At 41.8% G+C, this 15,451-nt stretch overlaps 1 protein-coding gene across 1 annotated transcript in view; it reads right to left on the reverse strand.

The window, feature by feature from the left end:
• Positions 1–6,732: 6,732 nt before the first annotated feature.
• nono (non-POU domain containing, octamer-binding) overlaps positions 6,733–15,451 on the reverse strand; it is a 55,192-nt gene continuing 46,473 nt past the window's right edge. Inside the window, exons 6-10 of the mRNA XM_084320446.1 lie at positions 14,239–14,435; positions 12,957–13,147; positions 11,190–11,220; positions 8,553–8,644; positions 6,733–7,746 (exon numbers count right to left, since the gene is read on the reverse strand). Coding sequence (XP_084176572.1) covers positions 7,414–7,746; positions 8,553–8,644; positions 11,190–11,220; positions 12,957–13,147; positions 14,239–14,435 — 844 coding nt within the window. The 3' untranslated portion in view covers positions 6,733–7,413. The remainder of the gene's footprint in view (positions 7,747–8,552; positions 8,645–11,189; positions 11,221–12,956; positions 13,148–14,238; positions 14,436–15,451) is intronic.

The raw sequence follows: 15,451 nt of genomic DNA on the forward strand, positions 1-15,451 counted from the left end.
ATTTCATCATTGCATTTGTTTGTCATCCACAAATACATTATTTTGAGCAGACCTGTCCATAGTGCTGAATCTTTATACCGAAGGAAAGATTGAGGACAAAAAGCATGATTATGGAAATCTTTGGAAACTTCTATGAGATGGGGGAGAGTGGGGTAGGCAGCCATTGACAAGATTGGTTCTATTTTGTATTTTCTTTATACTTTTGAATATATTTTGAATTTGTTTTTCTAAGCAATTTCAATTAGCATTTGATGCCCTGTTAAAAAACTAACTTTGGGAATGGTAAGATCAAATATTTGTATTTGAACTGCAATAAAATGATGATGGATCAATATTTTTCTCATTATTTTCCTCCTTTTTTCAGAAGGGGTTATTGTTTAATTTACATAATGATTTAATTAATCACAATTGGAAATCAACCCTTTAGATACCAGTAACTGCTTTATTAAATACACTATAATTCAATATTCTAGAAACACATTTGACTTTGTTGGATTGAACAAAATGGTAAATTGGGACTGTTAACCTACAAGACTTGAACGTGCTGTATCCAACCAACTTACTGCTCATCTCTTACAGAATGACCTCCTAGACCCTAATCAGTCTGGCTTCCGGACTGGCCACTCCACAGAAACGGCCCTCATTGCGGTCACAGAGGCACTTCACTTAGCAAAAGCGAAAGGTCTCTCCTCTGTCCTTATTCTCCTAAATCTATCTGCAGCCTTCGACACAGTCAACCATCAGATCCTCCTCGCGGCCCTCGCAGGAATGGGAGTGGCTGGCTCTGCGCTGACATGGCTGACATCATACCTCAATGACCGCTCCTACCAAATGTCATGGAGAGGGACCCTGTCGGCCACCCGCCCCCTGCGGACGGGTGTCCCCCAGGGCTCGGTCCTAGGACCCCTTCTCTTCTCCCTCTACACTAAATCACTGGGTAACATTATCAAGTCACATGGCTTCTCGTATCATTGTTATGCCGACGATACTCAACTCTTCCTCTCCTTCCCTCCCTCAGATATCCACGTCTCTGAGCGGATCTCGGCCTGTCTCTCTGACATCTCCGCCTGGATGACGACCAACCACCTCAAACTGAACCTAAGCAAAACAGAATTGCTCCACCTTCCGGCCAAATCCTCCCCCCTGACGACCTTTCCATCACAGTCGAGAATGCAGCTGTGACCGCGTCCCCGACCGCCAAGAACCTTGGTGTTGTCCTCGACGACCAGTGAACTTCTCTGCTCACATCGCAGCAACAACCAGAACCTGCAGATTCCTCCTGAGCAACGTGAGAAGGATCCGCCCCTTCCTGACAAAAGAAGCCACCCAACTCCTCGTCCAGTCATCTCCCGCCTCGACTACTGCAACGCACTGCTCGCTGGCCTCCCGGCCACTGCCACCAAGCCTCTTCAACTCATTCAGAACGCAGCGGCCCGCCTGATCTCAAACCTACCGAAGTCGGCCCATGTCACCCCACTTTTTAGGGACCTGCACTGGTTCCCCATTGCTGCACGAATCCGCTTCAAGGCCCTCGACCTAGCATACCGTGCGGCAAAGGGAACCGCTCCCGCCTACCTCCGGTCAATGGTCTCCAACTACACACCCTCAAGACCCCTACGCTCTGCATCTTCTGGCCGCCTCAGACCTACTCCTATCCGAGCTCCAGGAGGGTCATCAAAGAGAAGCCGCCTATTCTCAGTCCTTACCCACCCCAGTTAGAACAGCCGAAACCTGTCCAATCTTTCGCCGTCGACTAAAGACGCACTTCTTCAACCATTATCTGAAATAAAACTTTATTTTTTATTTTTATTAAAAGATATCTAACCCTAACTAACCTTACTGTCCTAACTTACTTGTCCTAATAAACTAACCTACACTGTAGCACCCAACACTTTGATGAACATTGTTACTCAGCTGATAGAGTTGTGCCCTTCCTGATGACTTGTCGTACAGAACTTGTAAGTCGCTTTGGATAAAAGCGTCAGCTAAATGACTAAATGTAAATGTAAGACCATAGCCTTCCATTACAACCACTTTTGACCCTAACTGTAAGAGCCATGGCAGCCCGGGCGGGCCGGGGACTGACTCCAATTCTGAGGTGCCAAACATCCATAATAACATCATGCATGTTGTTTTAGAAGTTTATTATCTTTGTGCTTACAATAATCAAAAGGTACGGTACTCAGTTGGTCTTACCCTCTGTGCCATTATCAGCACAAATTATGTCCCCATATGATAAAATCCACCATCCCATGGCTGCAGATCAATAATATGTGCTATCAAGAGTAGTGTATCTACTCCCGCTCTGTAATTCTAGTTTCAAAATACTCCTAAAAGCATCATTTGCGTATTAAAATCATACAACATTTCTATCAGGGGACGATGCCCCCGGACCCCCCTCTGCATCCCCCCCAAACTTGTCATGAGATCTGCAGCCCTGACCATCCCCCGTTTTTTTTTCTCACAACTCGAGTACTGATAATGATAATCTAGCGTTGATTTCAGGAAGATACGATAATCAGGTTTAAATTGTGTGTTTAGTGTATTCCACTAAAACGCTATTATCCGTCTTTCTCTGGAATTACTCAGAGGCACCCAAAGTTATACTCATATTCAAAAGGCTATAAAACGGAAATGTACCGATGAAAAAACAATCCATTTTGTACATGTTGACTGGGTGCAACTAACTGATAATCGACGGGTGTATGTATTAGATAATTAGACCCATAGCTATACTTTAAGATATATTTTAAGGACTTGCAAATCTTGCAGTCCCCCCATTGACTTAGAGCGGTGGCGCACTAGCGCCATCTCGTGGATTAAGCGGTGGCGCTGAATGAGTTAATAGGCATTTTGCAGAGGCTGGTCATTTATTTTTATAGGAATTATAATGGACCTGTTGGGCGGCTGGGTGGCGCAGCGGACATTGCGCTCGTCACCAACGCAAGAGACACCGGGTTCGACTCCGGCTGTCTGCGTTGCCTCCGGCTTGGGCCAGTCGTCAAACTCAATTGGCAGAGTTAGCGGGTGGAAGTCGATGGGTGGTAATCTGGACGTTGTGGACAGCGACTCCTAGTGGATAAAAAGAAAAAGGAATTATAATGGACCTTGTCCTGCTGATTCTGATTGTTTGTGCCCTGCGGGCCTCACTTCACATTTCTCCTTTCAGCCCTTCTCAGTTAAATGTCTTTGAAAATCCTGGAAACCCTTGTAAATAATCAACACGTTTTTTCTTTCAAACCAGTCAGTACTTAGTCCTCGTCAATCTGGTTTTAGAGCCATCACTTTGGTTATAGATTATATAATTTTGGCATTAGATACAAATAAATATAGTGCTGCTCTCTTTGTAGATTTGTCAAATACCTTTATACAGTCGATCACCACCTGCTTCTAAAATAATGTACCTAACATTGGCTTGGTTGGCAGTGCCTGTGACTGGTTTTGGGATTATATCTACTAGGCTTCAGTGTGTGAAGTCGGGTCAACCCCAATCAGAATATTTGTCTATAACTAAAGGTGTGCCACAAGGCTCAGTTCTGGGTCCTGTCCTTTTTACGATCTACATCAATGATATTTTCTTCTTTGTACGGTTGCCCATTTGTATGCTGATGATAAAATTGTGTACTGTGTGTATTGTTGATTTGGTACAGCTGGCCACTGAGAAGTTGCAGCTTTCTTTTGATGCTCTGCAGAAGGCCCTTGTTAACACTTTGGCTGCCATGGGTTAAATTCATGATATACCATAGATTGCCAGCTCTATTTGTCTATGGAGAAAGTCCCCTTCTTTGCAGGGCTATAACTTTTTAAATTCTATTGCTACATTGCCATTATTAGGGCCCATTCAAAGTCCTATATGTATTGTTCATTGTGTAGCAACGTTAAACTTTTTCATTCACATATTCATAGTAAAGTATGGTCTAATGTATAAGTATGTTTTCATCTCTTTCTGCAGCTTTCTCCAGAACGTGATATATAGCCCCAAATGCATTATATTGATGATGAAATAGTTTGATGGCAATCAGCGCGATATAAAAAATTCCAACTAGACGTACTTCTAGAAGTTACTACACGTCATCTGATGTTGACCGGATGGGCGAGGGGGCGTTTATAATTCCGTGGGCAGCGTTATACCAATCATCTAATGTGGGTCAAATGTTGATAATAGCAGTTAGTATCGAAGACGGTAACGTTACACGCTGAAACTCACCCCAGTCTCCGCGCGCCGTTGGGCGATCATCGTAGAGTAGAAATCTTATCATTATGGGATATATTTTTACCCGGTCCATCTCCAGCTTGTATAATGGTATATACGTCCAAATCATGTTGTTTATCGAGTTATTGCCAATCGATCACTGTGTAGCGTGACGAGCCAGAGTCCCATGACCTATAGCGAGCGCCCGGAAGTACTACGGACGTCTAGCACAACCTCTATGGCACATCCTGTTTGGCGATTGCGCCGATCGGCCACCAGATGGCGCTCCTGAACCGCCAGAGAGCTCAGTGGGTCCTGCTGGTGGATCTCAGGCCAGCGGAGGGGACATATGAATTCGATCGCAGATTTTTGAAATATTGATATAAGGACGACGTAACGCGTCCTCCGGCAACTTTAGCATGGCCAGCAAAGACGTCTAAAGACGGTTCCCGGCACCCAAAGTGTTAATCATAAATGATTGCTAATAAGACTAAATGTTTTCTAGAGCCAGATATTGACTATGATAATGTGCAGATATCTACTGTAAGGGACTCTTGTTTTGTATAAATGGAACTTTGTGGATAATTTTGCCTCCAAGCTCTGACAGAAAATGTGTTTCCTGTACAGAAACAGATCTGATTAGAAAAATTATTGTTGAATCAGTCTTCTTTTGTGCTTAGTTTTCTGTCTATTGCTGCTTTATTTTGTACTGTTTTGCATTTGTATGTCGTTTCTGTAAATGAGGGAAATCTCAGAAACCTACTATATTTATTAAAAGGTTGAAATTAAAATGAAAAACTCGATCCAGCAATAGCATAGCAATTTTGGCATTAAAATTGTCAGATACATTTGTTTCAACTTTAGGTAGAACTCAAATCAAATCAAATGTATTTGTAAAGCAGCGGCTGGGTGGCGCAGTGGACATTGCACTTGTCACCAACGCAAGAGACACCGGGTTCGACTCCGGCTGTCGGCGTTGCCTCCGGCTTGGGCCAGTCGTCATACTAACTCAATTGGGAGTTAGCGGGTGGAAGTCGATGGGTGGTAATCTGGACAGCGACTCCTACAGGTCGGTTGGGGACGCCTGCACAGCAGAGACAGGAAATGGCGGGGGTAGTGTGAGCCTCCCACACGTTACAAATCACAAGTTAATGTCCCCATGGGCTGGACAAGTCTTATGATAGAAGAAAGATACGATTTATGTAGATGTTGCAATTTCATTATTGCCCCACTTCAGCCACTCTGTTCATAAAGTCTGAATTTTCTGAGTTTGTCACCACGAAATTGCACTGGAACAGCCAACCAAGTAAATACCAGTGGTAAACTCTGGCGAGTCGCACAATACCAGAGTTTACGAGTTGTGACGTATCACTGAGCTATCATGAGTCACAAACATGATGTTGACATACTGGGAGTTCCTAAGAATTGGTCAAACCACCAGCATCAAGAAAGAAAGGTTGAACAATCTGACGACTTTACAACCTAACTAGCGCACCCAAACACCATCACCTCATAGAATTTGGTCACATGATCAATTTACTACTTTACAATCTGACCAACAGAACGCACCATCAGTAGTTTGTGTGAGCAATTTCTTATTTTTTTAATTGCAAAACAGACAAGGATTAAATAAATGCATACTTCTTCCTACTCCTTTTCAGACATGTTAAGTTATTTATTTTTTTAACTCATGCCTTTAAGTGGAGGTTTCTATAAAAACTAAACAGGTCATTCCCTTGAGTTAGGGTAAGTCCTTTAAAGTTTAGATAAAACTTGTGTGTATCAGAGAGCGCGGTACCCGATTAATTAATCACAGTTGCTGACTTCGACTCCGGGTGTAATAGTCACAGGTGGGTTTCTTTCGTCCCCGCCTCGTCCTTTTCTTCCTCGGTACCCTCTGTTGGTTAGCAGATTGTCCTTTGACTGGGAAAGACTTGTCTAAAAGAATTTCGGTAGAGTGGTGTTGAGCATCAGTCATCGTCACTTGTTAGGTTGAATGACACTGCTGTATATACACCATATACATTTACCACATATATTACACACATTTGTCTGAATATACCCTGCAATGCCTGCATATAATTATTTTTTTATTTTTACACATCAGTAGATACTATATCTATCCCATACCTTACTAATTACGCTGCTGGCCAGTATGACTTACTACCAGTGTCTTTATACCTGTAGCACTGTACATAGCTCTGATTAGCACGATTACTCAATAGTACTAATTTTATAAGCAGTTTAATATACGTGTTACATTTTCACTCTGGTTGGATGCCAAACTTATTTTTCATTGTACTGTACTTAATGACAATAATAATGACAATACATTAAATCCATCAAGCCTAATCATAAATATCACTGCATGTCAACTCTTATTCCAGATTTAGGAGGAAATACATAATTTTATTGAGATGGGAAGAGGGTGGAAAGGAACCCAACCTGAGCAAGACATAAGAGCAAAATGGACGACATGTGAATATGGTGAATGTGCAGTTGATCTAAATAAGTTTAATAAAATACCAAACAAAAAAGAGTTGGGAGTGTAAACACATAAATTACATCAAGAATTTATTAAAAGTTGGTTGGGTAGACTGCATGACAAAACATTTGCTCTTTCAAGAAAAGTACAATATTTTGAGAAATAAAAAGTCTAAACTTACAATAGAATTCTGAAGTGATAACACTACTAAGTCTAATTAAAACATGAGTAAAAAAAAGTTCTACAAATCCCACAGTATCAATGTATGACCAATTGTTTTAAAGTATGAAAAAGAAAACACCTAACTAGAGATGCACTCATCGATCAGCCGGCGACCGGAATCTGCCGTTTCTTTTTTGTTCGATCAGCTGTGATCGGCGACCGGCCTATCAATCTCAGATTCTGGGCAGGTCAAATTTTCACCCATGATTAGAGTCATGCACACAGCGGCACAGAAAGTAACATCACAGCCACACACAACATGTCGTCGCCATGGAAGTTCTGCACCATAAGTGAAGCGACAAACCTTGCAATTTGTAATACCTGTAAAGTAAGCCGTGGATGAACAACCACAAATCTTCCATTAAAAAAATAATATTACAAAAAATGGTTTGTGTATGTTGTCAATTATAGTTGATAGAAAGAAATCAGAAGGTCAGACTTAAAAAAGTTAAAAAAGAAAAATGGAATTGGCCAAGAAATTTGCAAATCGGTGCACCTCTAGAAATAATGGGCCTCAAAACCTGCGTCGCTTTCCGAAATCGGGGGGAGGACCTCTGGGGAAGCCACCCTGCCCTCCTCCACCCTGTCCTCCTCCACCCTGTCCTCCACCCTGTCCTCCTCCACCCTGTCCTACTCCACCCTGTCCTACTCCACCCTGCCCTCCTCCACCCTGCCCGCCTCCACCCTGCCCGCCTCCACCCTGTCCGCCTCCACCTTGTCCGCCTCCACCCTGCCCGCCTCCACCCTGCCCGCCTCCACCCTGCCCAACTCCGACGCCACCTCCGACGCCACCTCCAACGCCACCTCCAACACCACCTCCAGGCATGTTGTTGTTTCCTGCACCAGGCTGGAGAGAAAAGGGAAAGGAAGTTGAAGAACTTTATAATAACCACCAAAACCTGCATGGACTACAGCGTATGACGTATATAATGCCAGTTAGGGTACCTAACCTTGTGTATACAGTTTATTCCTACTCATAGTGTACATCCCCTCTCCCATGCTGCTATGACTAGGGTTGGGTACCGTTCACATTTGAACTGATACCGGTAGCTGTGAATCGAAACCGGTACCCAACGGTACCTTTTTTTCAGTACTTCAGTCTAAAGAAATGTAATCTACCTACCTCGGTTGTAAAAAAAATAATTCCAAACATCAAATTATTTATTAAGACCAATTTGTTAATATATATATATATAATATTGCAGCGAGCGTTGTCTGCATCTATAGCTTTGTAAAGTGTAACCACACTTGCGACCGTTTGGCATGCCATTGCCCCGACTGCTTTGTTGTTGAATTAAGTCAAATCCTAGGTAAGCGTGTATTGTGTGTGTGAACATTTATTTGAACGTGCGGCACACTTCATAGGCTTCGTGGTAAACTAAACGTTGACGTCATCGGACTCAAATATATATACATTTTTTAAATGTCAATTTATTTATTTTACGAAATGTGGATCTCACGTGAATCGGCACTCTGTAGTACCGACGTGATTCGGTCGATACCCTTAAAAGTACCGGATTCGGTACCCATTCGATGCCTGAATTTCCCCAAGGAGATCAATAAAGGAATATGTTATCTGATCTCAAGCTGCATTGACACAAGTTACAATCGACTGTCGAAATGGCAACAAACTACTGGATGGTGAATATTTACCATCAAGGCAGTGTTCTCAGCAGACATGTTGGGAGCTCCAGCAGGCGCAACATTCCCACCCATCGAGTTTCTGTTCATCGCCATTCCGTGACCTGGAAAACCCAAAACCAACCACTCAGACACAATGACAATATGCAGATAAATAAAGACTTAGAACTACAGTACAAAAAGTAAATTCTTAGCCTGGATAGTCTCATCTCAGACCTACCCCATTTTATGTTGAGATACCCATCCCCCTTCACGGAGTTACACAGGGCTCTACGCTAACCTTTTTCCCAAGGAGCACATGTGCTCCTAAATGAAAACATTTAGGAGCACACAAAGAAATTTAGGAGCACACAAATATTTAGGAGCACAGTGAAAATATTTCAAATAACAGATTTTTTTCTTCAAAAATAAATGTATATTTGTACTGTGCGTGCATGTGCAAACGAGAACGGGACACACATCTGTGCAATAGCACATACCACCAAAGTCACTGGCCCACTGTGTGCGTGTGTGTGTGTGTGTGTATCTGCATGTGCAAACAGGAATGGGACAGACATTTGAACTATTAAGTGATTAATGCCTACTGTGGCAAAGTTGTAGCCAACAACTAGGCCATATTAAAAAAGGCAGTGACATTAAACAAAAAGGAGCCACTGGCATTACCACCAGGGCCATCAGTAGAGGGGACTGTAAGGTGCCTTTTCGGTATACTACCTTTGCTAAAACAGTGCTCTGTTAAAGGTGGCAACTACTGGAATAGCCTACCATTGTGATTAGAGAGTGCCCCACATACTCCATGTTCAAGACCCATCTTAAACTGCATCTTAAGGCAAACCAGAACTGTGATCATTTTTAAATCTGATTTAGTTTATGTAACTTGTTTCTCGTTTGTATCATTGATTGTCACAATGCTTTTACCCTAAGCAGGCTATTTATTTATTGAAAGAGTTTTGCTGTCTCCTGGTGTAAATTAGCTCTTGCTACAACCCTGCACGTTTACATTTTGTACTTGATGTTCATTAACATGTGCTGTCCCTATCAAATAAACTATCAAATCAAACTACTGCTACAAAAGTAACAGTCACTTAACTTTAGCTTTTGCCCCTTTTATGCATACAATGCCTATGTTTTGGCTAGTGTTGCTCTTCTAGAAAAATAATCCTTTCAGGGTTGCCTATTGAAATACTGTACACCTCCAGTACAGAAACATTGTTTATGAGTTTGCGTGTCAGGTAGACCATTGATTGACGATCGATTACAGCCAACACAATGACATACACTACTGCAGGGGTTCCCAAACTTTTCAGGCCAGGACCCAGAAAATAAGGCGTCAGAGAGCCGCGGCCCAATGCACATCGTCCGGCCTTTTTTTTTTGCCATATGTGGCCGATTTTCTAAGCCAAATATCACTTCAATCCTATTAAGTTAGTTCAAGTTAGTTATTCATTTATATGTGCTATTTATGAGAGGGCTAACTTGTTGCAAAATAATAATGATAATAATAATAGCCTCATTAAAATACTATTGTTGCTTCGGTTGTTTTCAGCGTTTTATGTGCATAATCTGTTATTTAGTTTGAAATATTCGTTGAAATAAGTAGATTTTTCGTTTGTTTATTTATTAAGTTAATATAAAACCATATAGTCACATTTTAGAATACAATAGAATAGAATTTTAGAATACAACTAGAAACACTGTCCTGGCCTGCTTCTAAGTTCAGTGGCCTGACAAAAAAAAAAAAAAAAAAATTTAATCATCTCGCGGCCCACCCGTGGCTGCGACCCCGACTTTGGGAACCACTGCACTACTGCATCAACGTATGATTAACAAAGCAAGGCATTCGTTTTGTTGCATTAACGTTATATTACTATTGCTATCGATAAATCTAGGTGTTCTAAAATCTATTGCTATTGGTAAGACTAGAATAAGTTAATTTAATGTTACCGTCTCGGGAACGTCTCACATATCGCAATGTCGGACTTTCAGGAAGTAAACAAGCAAATGAGATTCCGATTGGTCATTTCCTTTCTTTCCCTTGAAACCAGTCACGTCACTCTACTGTGGGGCGGCGTGGCTCAGGGGTAGAGCGGGGCGTCCAATGATCGAAGGGTTGGTGGTTCGAATCCCGCTCAAGCCCATGTCCATCCCATTGCCGTTGTGTCCTTGGGCAAGACACTTAACCTACTTGCCTCGTATGAATGTGTATGCATGTGAATGAATGTTGGTGGTGGTCGGAGGGGCCGTAGGCGTTGATTATTCGCCACGCTTCCGTGAGTCTGCCTCAGGGCAGCTCTGGCTGCAATTGTAGCTTACCACCACCGGTATGACTGTGTATGAACGAATAATGGACTCCGTGAAGCGCTCCGAGTCAGAGCAACAGTCAGTCAGAGAAGAACGCTATATAAATCCAATCCATTATTATTATTATTACTGTGATTGGACCGTTGGCTTGAATGCAATGTGGGACTTGTGTATTTTTTTTTCTTTTTTCTTCTTCCGATTTCTCTGATTTTCTCCCCGTCCCAATTAGTCGTTGTGCCAATTCCCCCCCCCGGTTCTCGCACACATATTTCTAGGGGCATATGCGAGCAATATGGTCGCACTGTAGAGCCCTGCCTATACATACAGCTGTAACACAAAATACTTTACCTGCCATATGCATCCTCATGTCCCCGTCCCTCTACATGTTGAAAAAAGGAAGGAGAACAACGGTCAAAAGGAAATCTGTACATTGCAATGGTCACAATGCACAAGAGAGCTGTTGTGTCCTGGATCGTGTACGTGTTCAGATTAATTTCCTCGTGTTGTATTTTGTGGACCGCATGGAAATGTTCAGGATTTTTTTTTACCTTTACATCTAGTAAATTGACCGATCTCAAAGAAATTAATTGTGCAGAATGTATAAACAATCACCAAGACCTCATGTATATACATAAGTGTTTATATAAACACAATTACACTTATATATTTACTGCATATATAATATATATATATATGTGACTATACTTAATAATCCTTCTATACCTACTTATACACCTGCATATAGTTATACACCTGCATATAACTCTATACTATGATGGCATGTACAAAAATGCTGTATATACCGCATATATATTTATTCTTCTTACCATATATATATATATATCCACATCTGTACATACCTGCATATAATCCTTTTTACATATCTATAGTCTATATAGATATTAGGGGTGGAACAGTTCTGGTTTAATGGTTTTCGGTTCGATATACTTTTTTTTTTTGTAACACTCAAAAATACCATACATCAGCTAAGATATATAGCCTAAAAATAATCCAACTTTTCAGTTATTCTCAAGGACGTAGTCATGCAAAAACTGAAAGAATGACGCAGTTTGACATCAGGCACATTATTTTGACAGTGACCGGTTAAAGCTAGGAGAGATGTTTGTACAGCAAGAGGGGCATTGCTGATTTAAACATGCTTCTCATTTATTTGGTAAAAAATAAGGTTTACAGCGGTTTGCCTTAAATACAAAGACCGAACTGGCACACAAAGACCGAACTGACTGAAAAATATAGGCAACATTTGTCAAAGTTTTAACTTAGTGCAAACAAACAAAATAATTAAATTTTTTGTGGCCACATTATAGACAAAGGCCATCAACATAAAGAATTTATTGAAAATTGTATTAACAGATTGCAGAATGGGTATAATACAGTACAGCTCAATACACACAATTGTTAAGGGGATGCACAGAGTATGCATATGCTCAACAAGCACTAGACTTTTATTTAAAATAAATAAATCATGTGTACTAAATATATATTTACTTTTTAATTGCATGAAACATTAAGTATTCTCTTATGCCGTTTTTCACTGCATGGTACCTAATCCACTTGACTCGCTTTTGCTATTTGAGAGTCTTGCTAGCCGTATTTGAAGCGACATCACACCATGAAGTAAATGGTCAACAGTAACACACAGCATTGGAACCTGGAGAAGCCCTGATGATATAATATAAACGAACAGCTAATAAACATGAAGTTATCTTTAAACCCCTGTTGTCAAGCCTGGTCAATATACCCCCCCTTCCCCACTAATGGACCTTGTGTCGTGGAGTCACTTCGCTGTGAGCATTTCCACGGTTAGCTTGCGGCTAACGTTATAACCTAACAATACACACATGCCCCGAACCGTGGAGGTCGTATCGAACTTCTGTTTGTTGTACTAATTGTGCTACTTTTATTTATTTATTTGCGGTTTGGTCGGGTTCGGGTCATTGTTTTATCTGCATAACGGTTCGGGTGGGTTCGGATGCTCTCTCATGCCGGGTCGGGTGGGTGCGGGTAAAAAATAAAAACCTGACCAACACTACCCCACAGATACCCGGTTATATATCCCAACACAAACATCTCGTCTCACGCGGGTCGACTCACATGATCATTGAAGTTGCCTCCCCTGTAGCCCTCCTGTTGCCTCTTCAACATCTCCTCGTTGCGGAGACGCATCTCATCCTCCCTCCTGCGCCGCTCCTCCTCCTGACGGATCTCCGCCTGCTTCCTCTTCTGCACCTCGTTGTTGTGGTGCTCCTCCATCCTGTGCAGCTCCTCCTGACGCCTCAGCAGGTCTGGAGGAATATCAAAGACAATCCGTCACGTGTTCATGGAAGCCCTTTTCTTTTGATACTTTTTACTAGTCAACCATTTGGTCTTTTTCGTTCACCCCACCCCCAACTAATCTCTGGATAATACCATACCCATATCTGTGAATATACCTGCATATACTCCTTCTATAATACCCACTTATACACCTGCATATAACCCATATAACTCTCCTTTTTACATATCTGTAGATACTATAACTATACATAACATATCCCTACCTACTCTTACTAGTTATGCTGCTGGCCAGTGTGACTAGTTACTACCATAGTGTCTTTATAGCTGTATCACTGTACATATTAATACTACAACTCTGTACATACATCTGATGCACCATTATTCAGTAGTACCAATTTATATATTTCATACCCAGTTTAAATAACCATACAACTACATTGTATATTACCATTGCACTTTACGGTTACATTTGACAGCCAGCCGCTTCTTTTCACCCAACAGCGAGGACTCTCACTGGGGAAGTGTAACGCGTGGGAGGATCACACTACCTCCCCCAGTTCCCTCCCTTGCTGTGCAGGTGCCCTGACCGACCTGTAGGAGTCGCTGTTTACAACGACCAGGATACACCCCACTGGCTTCCCTCCCGCTGACACTGCCAATTGTGTCAGTATGGACGACCGACCAAGCCGGAGGTAACGCTGACAGCTGGATTCGAACCCAGTGTCTCTGCAGTGGTAGGCAGACGCTTAGTCCGCTGCGCTACCCGGCCACCCCTGAGACACCTCAATTTGAATATAGAACATATATATATATATATTTCAGCTAAAAACACCATCTTTCCAACATGGTACATTAGTAATATATTTTACCCATAAAATGTATAATTCTAACCCGTTCTCCTACTTGCCCCGAGTGAGATCTAGGCCAAGTAATTTATCGCACTTTCAGAATCATTAAAGTCCCCCTAATAAATGGTTTCGGTGGGAAAAGTGGATTTAGGCTATGGTTAGTTTAAGTTAGTTGTTCCATCAACACATATAACTGCCTAAAAAAGCATTTGGCTGTGCAGGAACACGTTTAAAAAAGGAACCATACACACCTTGCCTCATCAGCATGAGGTTGTGTTCATGTCTGGCTGCCTCCATTTCGGTCTCCAGCTTCTCCTGGGCATCTTTGATGTTCCTGTCCACCTGGTCGTACTGCTGCTTCTCCATCTCCATCAGGGCCTTCCAGCGCATGGCATACTCATACTCAAAAGACCCCGGCTGGGCGAACCGTGGAGGCTCCTCGCGCTCTCTGAGAAAAAGGCAGAAAGGTTGACATGTGAAAATAAGCCTGTTCCAAGTTAACTTCAAATAAATAAAAATAGAAATACTTAAAAAGCACAGAGGATATGGTCCACAGTTCTAACTCATGCGATGGCGAGGATTAGAGCATATTTGTTGCATATTACTCCCAAAAAGTATCCAATGGTAAATTATTAACTGATTCACATCCCTTATGACCCCAACACCTGCCACATACCGGTAATCAAACACAGGCTTGATGGAGCTTTGTGCAAGAAGAGAAGCCCATGTCTCCTTAAAGTTTTAGTTCTGCCTATAACTCCCCCTAGAGCCCTACCAGCTGATTCAGACAACACTGTATACTAGTACCTTTAAGTCAAGTGTTCCTTTATTAATTTTATGAACCCCCTTGGGGAATTATCAGCATCATGGCAGCATGGGGAGGTACAGGCAAAAAAAACTATAATAGTAGAAATAATGTGTAGGATTTTCTTCAAATGCACCATCGCAATTAAATTATTTGAGATTGTCCAGTGAGCCTCTTCCCATCAGCATGTTTCTCCATCTCCCCTTCCTGCTGCTTGTTAAGTTTGTTTGAATGGGTCTGAATTAGGGCTGCAACTAACGATTATTTTGTTATTGATTTGTATTGATTAGTCGATTAATCTAAACTATTCATTTACCAGACAAATCTACAAGAATTGATTACATCTGCAATTGAATATTTCAAAATGTTTTACTAGTATCCACAGGTTTATATATAAAAAAAATTGTGATATTGTGCAAAGATGAACTGTACCCCCATGTACGAAACAAAATAAAATGAATGAATGAAGGTCACATGGGTAGTTGCCTCTTTGACACCACCTACTGAATACCCAGAGTAGGAGATGAGCCATGAAGTTAATTTATGTATATAAATGCTGTGTAGTGTGGATGCTAGGGCTGTCCCCGACTAAGGATTTGGATGGTCGACTATGATTGGCCAAAATTTGCCGTTAGTCGACTATTGGTCGAGAGAAGAAA

The sequence above is a fragment of the Notolepis coatsorum genome (genome assembly GCF_963971535.1).
Source record: "Notolepis coatsorum genome assembly, chromosome: 8".
NCBI lineage: Eukaryota > Metazoa > Chordata > Actinopteri > Aulopiformes > Paralepididae > Notolepis > Notolepis coatsorum.